Raw genomic sequence first — 17,937 nt, forward strand, 5'->3', positions numbered from 1 at the left:
AAGAGCGGAGTTGTCTAACTGGAACCAAAGAGGACAAGAAAAGAAGTTCAGAGAAATAATCAGGGCAGGAGCCCGCAAAAAAATTAAAACAAAGCACGGACAGTTTGTACTGATAAATGCGAGACCGGATGATCCCATTCCTTAGCACTAAGCACCAGACGTGCAACAGAGTTCTGTACTTTCTGGAGTTTATGAGGAATTTATGCAGGTCTGCCTTTGAGCAAGAAGTCGATCGCAGTAATCAAGCCGAGAAAGAACAAATAGACAATAAGAGTGTTGGTAGCACGCATAGAGAGAACGAGACGGATGACACTGATCTTAAGGAGCTCATACATAATAGGCAGACTGACGCAAAGGTGGTGTTGGTTTCGCCCACCTTGATGTGATTTGGAGGACTAACGCGTCCGTTTTATCATCGGTGAATTTGAGTTTGTTACTATCCAGTCCTTGACGTCACTAATACAGGCTTCTATGGTGCTAATAGCAGAGTGAGACTGCAGCCGGTGGAGTAGAGTAGTACAGACGCAAGTTATCAGTATATGATTGATGAGAAACCTAGTGAAACTGGATGCATGAGCCTTGGGAGTCCCCACAAAAAAGTGGAGCAGTTAAAACAGCCCAAACAATAAACCCGCAGACTTATTACTGCAGCAACTTACAAGTATAAAAATAAAACTGATATTTAAAAAAGTATTTTAATATATGAAGCATACATCAGACATTGGAAAAATTTAATCAAAGAACATTAAATTGCAAAAAGAAACCAATACTGGTAGGAGAGGTACCCTATTCTCTCACAGAAACTGCAGATTATTCCACTTCACTAGAAACTGTGAGAAACGGTAACTGATGAAAAAGTTTGTAACATTTGTTACAAAATAAGAAAGGGGTGTATGTGTAGGGGGAGCACATGTGTGTGGAGGGGTTGGGGTAAGGGCTGGAAAGTGAAAGAAAAATTTTACAGTCCAAATGCTGTTTATTGCCTGTGATGAATGGAGAGCAAAATATTTAATTTTTTTTCTTAACACATGTCCTAACAGCTATATACAGCTGCTATACCCGCTTTGAATAAAAACAAAAGGAAATTTCCCAGGACTGAGAGGCTAAACAAAGTTAGCATCAGTGCCTTGAGTGGGCTTTTAAATCTATTGGAAGATAATAAAATAATAAAACCAGTGATAAACTAACTATAGTTACAACCTATTGTTGGTGTTTACATTTTAATAGGTATACAAAGTTGCTTGTTCAATGATAATATAATTTTTCCCTCACCAAGTAAACAAAATAAGGTTATGTGAAGTGCTTGAAAACCTTTGATTTTCATTGATAATATAATTTTCCCATCACCAAGTAAACAAAATAAAGTTATGTGAAGTGCTTGAAAACCTTTGATTTTCTAGACGACAATTACAAAATATAAAAAAGTTGTAAAATGTATTTCTGAAAAAAGGAGTGGAGAAAAAGTCATTGTAACCTCTTCTTAATTGTAATGAGCTGATAGATATTTGAAGACTATCTTAATATATTCTAGCAAATTCTATAAAGCACCCAACATGTTAAAAATAAAAAAAGTATTTGACAAATATTTTCTATTTAAAAGCAAAAGTAAATAATTTTCTTTTCTATACACGATTTGTAGGAAAACAAATTTTGGGGAAAAATAAGGCGCATTTGGTACATAGGCATAATCTGGTCTAGGCATTTCCAAAGTTTTCAGCTGTCTGCAGATTCATCTGTGAAGGATGCTCAATAACATATTTCAGAACCAATTCTTTTGTCCCCTTCTCTGGGAGATCCACATTCCATTCAATGTTGTTTTTCTTGTTCAGGGTCACATCTTTGTTTTTCTCAAGATGCTTAAGATCTATTTGAGGCTCCAGAAGGTTGACCTGCAAGACAAAAAAAAAAAAAGAAAAAACCAAAGAAATGTCAAAGTTTATGACAGAACAGTCAAGAGACAAAATCCACACTGCAAAATGGTAAAAAAGTTCTATGCTGATACCCTGTTAGCATGGCTTCCCTTGTCACCATAGAAGGGAGGGTAATGCTATATGACCTGTCTTATAAGCAAGCACAAATGAGATGGCAATTATTAAAAAAAAAGCCTAAATCCTTGTGGTTATTTAGTGGTTCATTGTGCCTGGCAGACAGCAAGTGGAAATGGGAAAGCACCTTTTTAGCTGGTTTAATAAATCAGGTGACCACTACTTACTAAGCAGCTGTTGGGTGGACAGAGAGCATTTTCTAGCCACAGGCCTAAGCAGGCATCGAGATATTTTTTTAATCTAAAATTGAGCAGATTAATTAACCATCCACCCTTAGCATCTTCCATTTACAAAAGGGCTTATAAGAAAATCCAGTTTTAAAGATATCACCTTCACACGTTCATCAGTACTTCGAGGAAGCTGGTCCATGACGAGCAGTTTCACACCATAATCATGGGTGTTCTTTACTTCTGTCACCTGCTCATAGGTGGTGCTTGTCACCTTAGAGAAGATCCCAGAAGCAGTTTTGTACTTTTTCAGTGGTTTGTAGGTGACCTTGATAGCTGGGTCTATACCCAGTGAGCATTCAAATTCTTCCTGAGGGAATACATCCTTCATTGAGCCCTGGACATCCAAAAAGGTTACACATATATTTTTAAAAAATACATTGGTTACATTTTGTTAGTCTTTTCCTGTCTGGTTGTTACAAATTGTCTGGTCATCATTCAAAGAGGGAAATTAGACAAAACAGTTCCAGTCTTTGATCCAAAAAATATTCAGGTTCTAAAAAGCAAAGTTTGCCAGGATAGTCATCCACTGACCACACTTCCACCCTCTGTATCATCATTGAGCAGACTATTTAGTGGCAATCCTCCCTCTATATAACTTTTTTAGACTTGGAGAAGGAATTTGACAGTATGCACTAGACAGGGACGTCATCTGGAGGCTGATGATCCACTATGGTATTCCACCTAAACTTATAAACATTATCCAGGGCTTGTATGAAGACTCGTCCTGCTAACTTATTCACAACAGCAAACTCACTAAACTTTTGTAGTGAAGACTGGCGAAAGAGAGGGTTGCATACAATCACCAACAATCTTCCTGATGGTCATAGACTGGATTATGTGCAAGACAACCCAAGTGGACCTTCACCAAACAGCTAGAGGGCCTGGACTTTGCAGATGACATTAGTCTCCTATCTCATCGGTAACAACATACACAAACCAAACTGAGTAAGCAAGCAGAGGATGCAGAGAAGACTGACTTAAAAGTCAACAAAAAAAAAAAAAAGACTGGAGTGATGAGAATCAACAACAAGCAGGAACTCTCAATCCAACTTCAAGGAAAGAACATTCTGAATGCTTTCACGTATCTAGGGATCTTTGTCAAAAAGGATGGTGGAGCAAATGATGATATCAAAAGCCTCATCAACAAGGCCAGGCATGGATAGGACACCATACACAAACGAGCTGACACCATTGCCAAGCAGGCACTTGACTGGAACTCTCAGGGGAAGAGGAGAGTTAGGAGGCGAAAGCAGACTTGGAAATGAACAGTAGAAAGCAAGGCAAAGGATGTCGGAACCAAATGGGCCCAACTGAGGAAGGCTGCCCAAAACCGTGTCCAATGGCAAGGTGTTGTTTTGGCTCTATGCACCTCGAGGGAGTAACAATTAAGGAATAAACTAAAAACAAAGTTACATCGATGAGATATGCCCATCACTCTCTTCTGCTTTATTACAACAAAAGTGAAAATGAATCTGTCTTTCTAGAAAATACTGGCAGTTAAACTGCTCAAAAATCCTTATAGTCTTACAATAACACATAAAAAAATCACAGATTTTCTTCAAACATTTTATTGTTGAGATTTTTAATAAAATGCAAGGGGCTTTTTTTTTAAAAATGGACTAAAATTAAATGAATATTTAAGGATAAACTGCCTTTTTCCAACACAAATATGCAATATTATTAAGGCCTTTCTAAACTTCTATCTTTTACATGCAAACAAGTGCATTATGCCAAACACAAACACAATCACATTCTGAAAGAAATTTTCCACAAACTAGATATACCTTGGAAACAAAAGTATTATCCAGAAAAATACTAGTTTCTCCACGAAGGAACGTGTAGGCAGAGCCATTCACCACCTTAGCAATCATGTAAGCCTGAGGTACCCTTTTGGGGACACAAGTGTAGCAGATTGTGGGCTTGATATCAATTAAGCCAACGGTAACCTTGTGCTCAATATTGTCACTGGGAATTGTTGCAGGGCGCACAATCTCGTATACTGTGGTTGCAACACTCTCTCCAACCTATATACACAAGAACATTGGAACAAATCATCTCTATAGCTTTTTTTTTTACCTAAAGTAACAGAATGAACAGAATGATGAATTTCCTACTTCCTGCTGTGGAACAGCTCAGTTACTGATTTTTGAATTTTTCACTTTAACAGGTTTTTTTAACATAAAATACATAACAGAAGCTTTGTTTACCATAAAAAAAATACTGAAAATTATTCCCATTTAATTATGTCATTAGTAAAATTCCTCAATATTCTTCTCCAAAAAGTACTACTTTGAAATTACAAATTAAATTACAAAGATGTAAGTGCTGTTGCTGTAATAATTGTCAGTTTTATGCTTAAATAAACCTAAGAACAAAGATCAATTTTAATGTATCTGTCAGAAAAGTAAACATGTAAGAAGATTAATGTGTAAAATTTAAACGTTACAGTACAAATGTCAGCCTAATAAACATGCTTTTAAGTACATAGTACAGTAGATGTAAAAATTGTTTTAGAGTAAAATGAAATGGTGACAGATATCATAAGAAATATATACAAGCTGCAACACATGGAGAAGTGGAAGACAGTGTTGGTTATTCAAAGCAGGGTTACACATAAATGAAAGCTGTAAAAACTAATTTTTATCCTTCTGTCCATGAGGCAGGTGGAATTAACTGAAAAGTGATAAACCGTTAAATGATAAATTTTGTAATTAAAACAGCCTTTTTTCCAGACATCCATACTCATACCATATGTGCTCAGTTTGCACACTTTACCCTCAAGTGTGTATGGTGATAACTAAAGAATAACTCATAAAAAAAATGTTCAGATTGGAGTATGTCTCCTAACTGGATAAACATACAAACTGATTAAATAATGTTCTTTCTCATGCATGACTAAAATGTTCCACACAAATTTTACACATACTGTCCAATTATTAACAACAAATTACCTCTACATGCATGCCACTCAAACTTCACATGGATTAGCATGCACATTATACTTAACTTGTGATAATAAACCTAAAACACTACATAAACATAAGGAAAGTATAGCTGAGGAAATAATATGATGTATAAAAGATAACACTGGCAAAAACTTGCATGAAACAAACCACATTCAATACTGCCTGCCTGTATAGCTGTGTGATAAGATGGCTACGTCAGTCTGCCAGGTCAAAGTAACTGAAGTACTCTCTACACTGGTATTTCAGCCATAATCCTTTATTACAAAGACAAATTCATTCACCAGTATCAGATCAAAGGCTGAAGAGCTTATGAGATCTTACAACACTGATTTCCTTAAAAATTTAAATGCAAAGTATAAGAATTTGGAGAAGACTGCCAGCAGGGTTAAATACAGCTGAGCAATGTGCTGGAGTATCTAAATAGAAATAGAAAAATTTGGTTGGAGAAGAAAGTATGCCGCAAAGAGATAAATATGTACAAGCAAAGGTAATGGTCCATAACCTAGCAGGCACAGCAGAATCAATCAATTCTTTTTTAAAAGATGAAGGCATACTACATCAAGAGTCTCAGAAACTTTGCCACTTTTCTTGCTGAGAAACATATGAAAGCTACAACGCTTCAACCTTTTTCGAGTCAGCATGTAACTATAAGATGTCCAAAGTATGTTTAAGAAGAATTAAAATACTTGAAACTAATCTGACTTTGCAGATTTTTTTCATCACCAATGGATTATAATGAAGCATTCAGGTTTTTTAACAATGCCAGAAAAAAGGATGGTAGGAGAAATCTCTGGTTCCAAGAAAAGAGAAATGATTAAGCAATAGATTTGTAATATTAATACTCACTGATGCTACAAATTTGCTAACAGATGGTGGAGGTAACTGTGCAGCAGATGTGAGCGAGAATGAGCAATCAGTTGCAATATCATCCACAAAAGAATCAAGGGTACCTCGATGTTGTGGTTTATACCCATACTTCCTTTTACTTTGTCTTATGACGGAATAGTCCCTGTAAAGAATATGTAACCTCTACATGTTAGCCATGATGGAATCATCTGTCAGTGGACTTCTTGTGCACAAAACATAATCATATTTAAAGCGATTTGTCAGAAGCACCCAGTAGTTGAAGACTGCTATGCACTTATACAGTAAACCTTTGATATGTTCTTTGTTGGCCCTGAGACCTGTGCACTTTACACTATAAATGCATGCTTTGTTTAAAAAGATATATAAGAACACCAAATGTATGGACTTTCCTAAAAAGGAACAACAGACGAATATGCAACAATGAGAATGTCCTCATATCCTGTAAACTCTTCAAAATAGAATTCTCTGACACTCAGCCCTCTTTCTCCAATATCTCCTAATACAACATCTACACATATTACAGACCACCACTCTCTTACATAGCAATGCTGCAGGCGGTGGTGAGGACGGTGTATACACCATAGAATCATATACAAGGTTGTATTAAAAGGTGCCAGCAAAGGGAAAAAAAATCTGAATAATGCACTCAAGCATATGCATATATCTTTTTTATATGCATATAAATCTATCTATTCCTCTTTGTGCATCAGGTTGTACATAAAGGCTCAACCAGAGTCCGCCACCAATGTCGATCGGCTGAAACCCGCTCTAGGTGACCCCATGTCCAGCCCTTTCCTTTCATCTTCTTTTCCACTGTTCTTCTCCAAGTTTCCTTTGGGCGGCCTCGTTTTCTTCGGCCGTCTGGAGTCCATTGTAGGGCGACTCTGGAGAGGTCTGCTGTCTGCTGGCGGAGCACATGTCCAATCCATCGCCAACGCCTTTGTTGAACCTGCGTGGTGATGGTTTCAGTTCTTTGGTGTTCTTCGTTGGTGATGATATTTGGCCAAAAGATGTTAAGTATGCGCCTGAGGCATCTGTTTTGGAAGATGTCAAGCCTGTTACTGATGGTTTCAGTCATCTTCCATGATTCTGATTCGTAAAGGAGGGTGCTGATCACATTTGACTTGAAGATTCTCAGCTTGATCTTCTGACTGATGTTTTTTGCCTTCCATGTGCTCCTGAGTGAGGCGAAGGCCTGGCTGGCTTTCGCCAGTCGGGCTCCAATCTCCACCTCCGCATCCCCGGTCTTTAACATTTTGGACCCAAGATAGGTGAAACTGTCAACTTCCTCAATCTCTTCTCCATTTAGTTTGATGCTGTCTTGGACTCTGGCGTTCACTCTCAGACTTTTCGTTTTCTTTGCTTTGACATTCAAGCCAAGGTTTCCAGCTGTTTCTAAGAAGGCATTTGTTTTTTCCTGCATGTCTTGGTGGCGGTGTAACAACAGGGCAATGACATCAGCAATGTCCAAGTCTTCCAGCGTTGTTGTTGCTGTGATAGTCATGGTCCATCTGATCCCTCTCCTCTCACTGTCGGTGGAAGTCTTCATGATCCAGTCCATGGCCAGGATGAAGAGGAACGGCGACAGAATGCAGCCATGCTTCACCCCAGTACTGACGCTGAAGGGGTCTGTGAACTCTGTATCACAGACAACCTGGGATTTGAAATTGCTGTACAGCATTGCAATGGCCTGAACAAGTTTTGCAGGGACTCCGTAATGCCCCAGGATCTTCCATATGCATATAAAAGATGTTTATAATTTCTTGTTTGAATAAGCCATCATCATTTCATTTATGTGGAGGTGTAACGTGTTTGCTGCTTATATTTGTTTTATATTTACTTGGATATAGATATGTATATTTATGTCATCATCTATCACATGCCTGTAATTTTAACAATTCTTTTAGACAATCACTCATTTTCAATATTGATAAAAATCGCACTTATGATCAACATCAAGATTAATTGAAAAAAAGGTTCTACCATTATGGGTAGGTCTAAAATTTTACAACATAAATCATAAACCAAACATGCGTAATTACACACATGCAACCCAACAAAAATGCACACCATCTCTCATGCACTACCACATAAACAATAAATCTGTTTTCAAGAAAAATCTATAAAAGGCAAATTTTGTACACCATTGTGAAAAAAAACCTGACCATTGTCATGGCAAATGTTATCAGAATATTAGTGACATAGTCTGAAGGCATCTTTGTTGACAGACAACATGATCTAGAGCAACTGTAATCCTTGGAAGAAAACTTAATGACTTATTTACACTTCTACTGGACTTCTGTAACATAAATCCAAATAAAAGCAGTGATCAAAATTCATTAAATGCCACCAGAATGACAGGGAATTGTCTTATTTAGTTTCACTGTAAAATCCTTGATACATTATATAATATTCTTTCATATTACAGTCAGTAGTTTTTGTAATGCTGACCCATTTCAAAAAATGTTGTAATGCTTAGCTGTTGAGAAAGAAGAATGAAAAGCAAAACCCTTAATTTCCATGACGTTTATCCCTCAAAAGTATAGAGCACAAAATGCTCTGTGAATTTCACCAGGAATGTTACATTCCCTTTGAAGAAATTATTTTCTTCAGATTAGATTTAAAAAAATTTTGCATGTAATTAAAATTTTTTTTGGTCAACATATATTATTTGTTGTAATTATGATGATGAAGCTCTGCTCTGTGGGTTCAAATATGTTCACAGAAATAGCCAAACACGCACTCTCTCTCTTTTTCCAAAATTTAGATGTAAAATTTAAGAAATATGCAGGATCGATATTCATACAAATCAACCGATGTTTAAATCAATGCGTATTGCATGATACATCATTAAATAGTAAGTTGGTGTTCTTCCCATGCAGTGTTCTTGAAAATCTTCCCTTCAAATTACACATTTGATTCTTTTGGCCAATAGTGCAGCACGCTTTGTCAGTTTCTATAAGACTGGTACTTTTATATATTTCATTTCTGACATTAGATCCGGACCACCATTTTCCTTTATAAAAAAAAAAAGGTGATGTCAGGGACACAAAGATGTAATAGTCAGTGTATGCGATTACTCAATGTGATTACTGAAATACATGTCAGCAAGGATTTCTGGATTGTGTTTGGTGTTAGGAAGCAGGTGAGACAGTTTTCTCCAAATAAAGAAATAAAATAAGAAATCCTTCTTTTCTTCATATAAATTATTGTTATCAAAAGTTGAGACCCCAAAAAAAAAAAAAAAAAAAGTAAATAAAATTCAGAAGTGCAACCACCATTATGCCTCCCAGGACAGCAGTATCATTCCTGCATTTTGCAAACTTCTCTACAAAGGACAAATTCAATGGTTAATAATGTGCAGCTCTCACCCTGAGTGTGAGTCCTGCATACCTAGGAAGGTTATGTCCCATACAGTTTAAAATGAGAATACACTGAAGAAGAGCTGGGAAAAGTAAAGATATACCATTAGGAAAGAATACAACATTACGACTATTATTAACACACAATGTCAACACAGCAGCATGTTAGATATGGCACATACCTTGCTGAAATTAAAAAAAATATGTCTGGAGAGGTTAGGAGAGAAGGAAACTGCTAGAAATACTGAACAGAAAGAAACATTCTATACATGAGATGGTGCGTGCAAATCATACAGTGAGCCAAAAGTGCATGCAAATCTTGCACTGAGCCAAAAGAATAGCATACAAGGACTGCATCATTTTAGCACTACAGTGACCAAAAGACAGTCCATGCAGCCTGACATTGATGATAAAGGTTCCTCAGATTTCAATGCTAGAAGTAACAGTAAAGGGCTGGTGAAGAGATTTGACTTATTTTCCATGAATAGTTTATTTTCTGGGTATGAAAAGTTTTTCCCAAGCCTTACATTTAAGCTGAACTAGCAAGTGTGTGTGCATGTGTGTGCACATTCATGTACATCAGCGTGAATGTGTGTAGGAATGCTTATTAAATATTATGTTCATCTTTGTACCCTGTGCATCTGTCTTCTCATAAGGAGATACAATGGTCTGATCCCTCCCCCACCATATTATCACTTATGTTTCCAAAAACGTTCTTTAAGTCCTAATAAGCTTTAGCTTTATCCTTAGCTGATATGCGTTATTACATGCACAAATTCAAGATGATAACATATAGAGGAAAACTGTTTTTACTTTGATTTAGGTTTTACATACAAAAGATAATTTTAGTCACCTTAAAGCAAGAAAATGGATGAATTTTTAACTATCACCTGACTTTAAAATAAGAACCCCCATCACCCATGTTATTACACACATTTTGTGGTCACTGATACAATTACTGATTAAACCTTGTGGTAAACACAATGCCAATGCAGGTTTTGCTTTTTCAGTGTTTAGCTACTTTCTTAGAAGGGGAGTGATAACAGAGACAATGGGATTTTGATTAAATGACAGCAGTCGTCCAACAGAAAAGTGTCCTACAAGCAAGGCTATTAAGTGAGACCCATGATTTACCTTATTCTATTTTGCTTAAAACTGGAAGGCATGTTTCTGGATGCAGTTCAAATAGAAAGAGCTATTTAATGACAGTTGACAGCCAAGAGCGTTTGAGATATACTATTTATACAGCACTGACCAAGGCAGTTACGGGTACGACGTAGTCCAATAGGTTCCCTACAGGTTCTGCAGAATACAGTGCTTCTGCCATAGGTGGTGGTGGTGGTGAATACATTGCCATAGGCTTAAATGCTCTGCCACCAAAGCCGCCTGCTTTCCTGTCAAATGTTGTGATCACATTTTTACACTCTAATGGACATACTGAATGTCTTCTCATGGTTGAAAATTAGGTCTTTTGTTTTGTTATTATTTCACTGACAATATAGAATTTTAATGGAGGAATCATATCTTTTAGCATCCTAGAAAAATGTCTGTCCCTAATTCTTTAAAAATGTATATTTAAGTTTCTTTTTGCATTTTCTTAGGCATAACAGAAACATTTACTGACATCCACCTAAAGGGAAAAAATCAAATCTCTCACTTATAATAGTTTTTTAATTCAATGCCTGATTATTACTCCAAAGTATGTGAGGATTGACAAACCAGTAACGATGACCAGCAATTATACAATCACTGAAAACTCACAAAGCAGACAAACACATATACTGTGTGGGAGATAACAAAGTTTACAGAATAAACTTGCAAAAGCTATCCTTCCTTTTCACAACATGAAGTGTCAATCCATAAGTAAATTTTAAAATCAATAACACAATCATTACTACTATGTTGCAAAAATCTTTATAGTTTAATGACATTTCATTTATTTTCCCTCATTGTTGGTTTGTGGTACAAAAACAACAAAGCAAAAATGTAAAATGCAATACTGATTCATGAAAAGTATAACATGAATAGATTTAACTCCCTTTAGCCATCAAAGAGCAGGAAAATCATTCGGTATTCGACAGATATCTGCTGTCATTTGATTTACCTCAATTGTGTAGGTTGCTGCACGCTGAGTTCTGCAGTTCCCAATTCTGGGACTTCCCCTCCAATGCTAGGAGAAGCAGTTGACAAGAATAACTTGGCATTATTCCAGTCCTCACCCGTAGATTGTTTGATAAGACCATAGTATGTAATCTGAAACACAAAAGTCCAGTGGGTTGAATGTGTGAGCTGCATTAACAGAAGAAAACAAAAGGTTGCTCATGGTATGTCATGAAAAACATCAATACCTCTCAATCACACTCTGTTCTGTAACCTGTTAGGTCATCTAAGTATTTATCGCAGTTAATCTCTCTCTCTTTCCCACACAGACACATAGTGTTGAGAAAAAGACAATATTGAAGTGCAGATCTGTGAAAACACCTCTTTTCTTAACGAGTTTTCTTTTTCACATTTTTCACATAGTTTTTACATGTTAAGCTAATGGTTCCTTTATATTTTCTTACCTTGAGCAAGTTGTCAGCTGTGAACATGCGTATGTCATAGCTTGGAGTCCATGAGGCACAAGAAGTCACGTAGGACACCAACAAACTCACTTTAGTGGCTTGTGCACACTCCAGAACAATGACACATTGCCTAGAAGTAACACACAATAGCATCTGCTTTATCATCAGGAATACATGCACATCCAACACACTGATATGGAAGACGACAAAAATGCATTTATTAAAAGAGCTGTTTTTCAAGATAGGATGTGAACTTTGCTTATAATATCAGGTAAAATCAGTACACACAAATGGAGCAGAAGAATCATTCATGTGATGATATCATAAAGTATAATGAAAATACCTACTGCAGTGTGCTATTAGAGTGATTCACAGCAGAAAGCTCCCTCAGGTTTCTGGAAATTGCTTCCTTTTTCACTCCGAGAAGAGCCAGCTTTCTCTTCAAATCAATAAGTTTCTTCTCCAGTGCATTACCCTCTTTGTTATACAACTGTAGAAAGTCTGTTAAGCTTTTGAAAAAAGACTCCTCCAGTTTTATCCCTTTTGATGTCTCTCCATCCTTTTCACTCTGTGGACAAAGAAGTTAAATGCTTTATATATAGTTTAAATTAACACTGCTGGGGCACAGATATTTTTCTACACAATAAGAACATTTTCTTAAGATAGCCCTAAGATTGTGTTTTTAGCATTCTTTTCCTACTTCTGGTCTTCTTTTAATCTCATTAGTACAAGGAAAAAGGTAAAGAAACTACAGCAAACATAAGTTTTCACCATGACTTGAGCATAACCTTTCTCCAGTAGATGCCATTTCTATACCTGATAAAAATCACATACCATTTCTGCTAAGAAATGCTGGGAAGGCAACAGGGAGTTTTCTACCCACAGGCCTGAAGCCTCAAAACTATGACATACACCAAATCCCAGATTTTGTTTAGTGTAGCTATTGTCACTGTTGCTGCTATAGTCTTATATAATTTATATTTGTGTACTATATTTATTTAGTTGTATATTTAATATGTGATATGTTTATGTAGTTTATCTAATTATATTATAAACCATATTCATTGCTGTTCTTATGGTCATTTGTTATTCTGCTAGAAAGCAGATCACTTTTATCATGCTGTGTTTTTCTGTTGCTCTTTTTATTGTCCATCTACTACTGATTTTGACAAAAACAGATCCTGCACTAAAATGTAAAGAATTAATTACTATCTTTCCCCTTTTTTCCTGCAAACATGAAGTAATTATAGAACTTAGCAAAGTGACAGTTTTAAGTAATATCCTATACCTTCTTCTTGTTTCTAATCACCCCCAGTGAAGCATAGAGCAGCAACTATCCTATATGCAAATGACTAAATTTTAGATATCACATAAAAGACATACATTATGTATCACATTCTTCATTTTTATTTACATATCCTTTTATTAAGCATGCACTTTGTCGTGCAAATAATGTATGCCTAACTTCCTCACTATAGCTAAACTAAGCAGTGTGCACTCAGCCCAATCAAAGCAGGGTTAGGCTGATGGGAGAAAACTGAAAAGCAGTAGGGTTGTCAGTCAAGTTATAGAGCAAAGACACACAATTTACAAGTCCTCACCAAGCTAGTCCTTGAAGCAGAATTAGCAAAGCTGTCCAGGAGCTCCCACTGTTTCTTCAGCACAGCTTGTTCAGATAGAAGTTCAGTCTCTTGGAGTTCCAATGCATCAAGTTCTTCCCTGAGCTCTTTTGATCTCTGGGACCTTTCAGCTTCATTCGGTGGCACATGCTTCGACTGAAATGACACTTCACTAATGGTAGCTGCTCCCTTACCCTCCACTCTGTAAGAGAACAGGAAAATATATAGAATGTATCAATATCACAGCAGTAGTCAACTGGTATTCCATCTTAATGAGAGGAAATACACCTTGAGAACATGGCTGGGAAGCAAGTGATTCCAACTGTTAGCTGGCATATTCGTACCCCATTCCCTGTCCCAGGCTTAAACAAAATAACTACCATACAGGTAAAGCCATAAAGTACATGAACTTTATGTTGAAAACAATTAAGGAGACCACATTAAGCATTTTCTTTACAAAACCCTTTATTGAAAATCATTTAAATGACGATAAGAACTAGAGGAAAATTTCTGACACAATTTTAATTATACATAAAAAAAGGGAAAATAACACTAAGCATATAATAGAGAGAGACACACAAATATGTGTTATGGATGATTTCTTCCTATAACCATCACCAAGAATCCTCAATCTTTTTGCTCTTTCTCATGATTTTAAATAAACGGAACATATTTTTTAACATATGGGACTATTAAGACCACTGCATTCACATAGTAAGATGATAACCAAAACATTGACATTTGCTCTTGTGAAATTTAATGTGCATATCACAAGGGTCAAAATTGTATAACTAAATTTATGAGATATTTCACAGAACTAATTATAGTCACCAACCTCTAATTACTGCTTATATCACCACATCAAACTTAGCAATTTATTTTGCTTCAACATTTTTTTAAAATTCTGTGAGCCATTAATATGCTGCAGTTATTCAATGAGGAAAGCTGTATTTGCCTAAAGTGCCAAGTGGCTAAAAGATGTCAACACAACTTTATTATTTAATGAGAAATTTAATTCAGATGTAGGTACACTGTCATCAAAACCCTATTGCCACGCACAGATTGTCTTTACAAATATTGGCGCTCATATTAGTTTGTATGTTCCATCACTCAGCATTCACCATAGGAGCAGTAATATGGTGTCGCCCACGACCACCACTAACCCTACCCATGCATTAAGCCGCCCACCCACACAATTGAGCTGCGCACGGTGCCGGATAATGAGAATCGAGCGGGTTGTCACAAACTGTCCTTATAAAGTATTTTTTCAGGCGAAAACAACAAAAATTCACATGAAAAAGTATACTGTATCTGTCTTCGTTTACCCATTGCGCAAGTTAATATTGATCGGAATAAAGGAAAAGAATTGAACATGATCGAAGAAGTGAGCACTTATATCCAGTTAGTATATTCGATTTGTTTAACATAAAATCAGGTAAAATTACAGGAGACGAGAAACGTATAATAAACACATGATGTATATTTATGGATCATAAATATTAATATTTACCTGATGGAGTCTTGATCCACGTGCAGCGGGAGTTTACGGATGACCACCTGATTTTGTCCAGCAACCAAGCTGGTTTCTACTCGCCGACATACCTCCGCCCTGTCAGCGTACACAGTTACTTTCTCCACTGGACAGTCTGGGGCTTCAAAAACATTTCCTTCATCCACGTCTTTCCCTTTACTTGATGAATCTGCTGAACTTGCCATTTTCCCCGAGCGAATTCAAAATGTAACTTTCGTTGCGCAGTTTGAAGTTGATCAAAACAGTGCTTTCAACTTTGCTATCGCAGCCTCTGGAATACGTAAGAAACAGAGCCGCACCCTCAACTTATTAGGTCAACAATATCCGGCTTCCGCGTGACACTGTGAGCCGTAGCCTGTTAGGTAAGTCAAGTGCTTGACACTTATCGTCTGCGACTTTCGTAATGACATCCGCATCAAAGGGAGATGATTTATTGACATGCAAGATTGCCTGATGATTCTTCCCCTTACAGATAAGAAGAGTGAGGGTGGCAAGGGGTCCCCGGTAGTGTAGCGGTTAAAGCACTTGTTTGTCATCACTGAAGAGAGAGAGGTCCTGGGTTCAGGACAGGGTTTGGGACACTGTATGCGATACCTGTTCGCAGGCTGACGGGTTTTCTCAAGGTACTCCGATTTTCTCCCCAGTCCCCCTCCCGGTGGAAGAGCTTTCTCGCTAACCAACCAACCAGACAGAAGGGGCGAAAACCTAGGGGAAAAGATAGCTTATGATAGTGACAAAAAAAAAAAAAAAAGTTTAAAGAATGAAGATGTAGCCCATATGTGTGTAGTACAAACTGTCTGTACTGTGTTTTAATTTCTTTGCAAGCTCCTGCCCTATTTTTTCTGAACTTCTCTTCCTCAACATCCCAGCAAGAAAACTACGCTCTTCGTCTGATAACCGTACCCTAACTATTCCTGTTATCAGAACTAAAACATGTGGTCACAGGAATTTTAGTTAATTTGCACAAAAATAATGGAACTCTCACCCTTTCTATATCCCCAACGTATCTACCACTGAAAACGCACCTCTTCCTTCAGCATTACTTCTAACAACAGTCCATACAATGCTAGTCCTTTTTCACCCCCTCCTTTTTCCTCTTATTGCTATTTTCTCTAATTGTCTTCCTCTGCAATTCACGATATTCTCAGTTTTTGTTACTTGATTCCTCTTTGTGTTTTCTATATTTGTCTTTTGATAAACTGTTGTTTATCCTTCCGTCATTCGTATGCTATCCATGTCTCATTCTTGTCTCAAGCCCTACGAACACGCTCCTCACGCATGTGTGTGTATGTATGAGATATATAGATCTTGTATTATTATTTATTATTATCGCACATTGTTTCCAAAACCAAAGTAAACAAAAATGCTCACTTCAAAGTTGTGTGAGTTAAAAATGTCAGTCTTCGATGGATTCCTCCCCCCCCCTTTTTTTTCCCCTAGAATGCAAGTAGCCTTTGATACTTTTGTTGTGCCAGTATAGTTTTGCTTATACAAATGTGTTTCATAAAGAGTAGATCAACTCAGCAACTTTAGAGGTGGGTATATAGATTTCTTCCCTACCCCTCAAATCCATATTTAAGACCCCATACAGTACTGACTTTGGATAAATTTCTTACTATCTATGAAAGAGGAAAATCGTTTCCTTGAAAATGATGGTAAACATGCGATGAAAGAAGTTTAATCCCCATGACGTGAATGTAAAGAATAAATCAATGTTAAAATCGGATGAAAACGAAATTGGTTTCTTTGCCTTTGACGGTGATGGGTTTACGGATGTATACAGTTTGATCTCTCTCTCTCTGACTCCCCCGTCCCTTCCCCTACTTTCTGTTTTATGTCTGCGTGGTCTGTCACTCGGTCGATCCTTCTTTAACTCTTCCTCCACACACACATGCAAGCCAATTCTTGAATATCTTTATGAATGTCTGTTGATATAATAATAATAATAATAATAATAATAATAATAATAATAATAATAATAATAATAATAATAATAGGATTTCTATTGACCATTTTCCCAAACGAAGGCAAGCTCAATGCTCTTTAAGAGCAACAAGGGGCAGTAGGTAATGATGCCGTGTGACAGAGAAGGGTATCACAATCAGGTAAACACATATATGCACATATGCACAATGAACATGAAGGAACGAATAGAGGAGAAAGTAACACTCAGGGTAAACTGATTACAGTTAGCATTTCCGAAAGAATTAAATTCAGACCTGAAAACAAGTAGCGTCCCACTGTACCGAGAGACAGAGGCAAGGCATTCCATATACTGGGACCAAAGAAAAAGAATGAACGACGGCTGCATCTGTCCACTCTGGTATGTGGGACAGTGAGAAAACCTGTTATGAGAAGAGCCAACTGACCTGCCTGACTAATAAGGCGACACAAGCTCAGACAGATAGATTGGGGTGGGCAATGAACAACACAACAGCAAAGTATGGTGATCCTGAATTCGATGCCAGGCCGAACTGGCAGCCAGTGCAGATCATGCAGAAGTGGTGTGACATGATCGGTCTTCTGATTGCGGAATACAGTGCGAGCCGCATTGTTCTAAGCTCTCTGATGCTTGTCAAGCAGACGGTCGGGGAAATAAACGAACAGAGAGCTACAGTAGTCGAGCATGGACAATACAAAAGCTGATTGGTGACAGTAACAGAGATGTCTCATGCGGTAGATCCTATTTATTATTATTTTGTTGTTGTTGAACGGTTCATAAAATGGATTTGAAGACAGAGTTAACATAATTC

The 17,937-nt window shown here is 37.1% G+C and overlaps 1 protein-coding gene across 2 annotated transcripts; it reads right to left on the minus strand.

Annotated features, from left to right (window-relative positions):
• Window positions 1-679: 679 nt before the first annotated feature.
• Window positions 680-15,604, minus strand: LOC112566347 (protein F37C4.5-like). Of its 2 annotated transcripts, none has more exons than XM_025242494.1 (9): window positions 15,164-15,604; window positions 13,636-13,855; window positions 12,382-12,602; window positions 12,035-12,164; window positions 11,575-11,723; window positions 6,088-6,250; window positions 4,060-4,299; window positions 2,376-2,609; window positions 680-1,889 (listed from the first exon to the last, which is right to left on the minus strand). In XM_025242494.1, exons 1-9 carry the CDS (start codon window positions 15,367-15,369, stop codon window positions 1,695-1,697), a joined length of 1,758 nt encoding a protein of 585 aa, XP_025098279.1. In that variant the 5' UTR covers window positions 15,370-15,604; the 3' UTR covers window positions 680-1,694. The 2 variants fall into 2 exon arrangements, with proteins under 2 accessions (XP_025098279.1, XP_025098280.1); XM_025242495.1 differs by lacking the exon at window positions 6,088-6,250 and adding an exon at window positions 10,726-10,864 and having other exon boundaries at window positions 15,164-15,602.
• Window positions 15,605-17,937: the final 2,333 nt, after the last annotated feature.

The sequence above is a fragment of the Pomacea canaliculata genome, linkage group LG6, assembly GCF_003073045.1.
Source record: "Pomacea canaliculata isolate SZHN2017 linkage group LG6, ASM307304v1, whole genome shotgun sequence".
NCBI classification, from domain to species: Eukaryota; Metazoa; Mollusca; class Gastropoda; order Architaenioglossa; family Ampullariidae; genus Pomacea; species Pomacea canaliculata.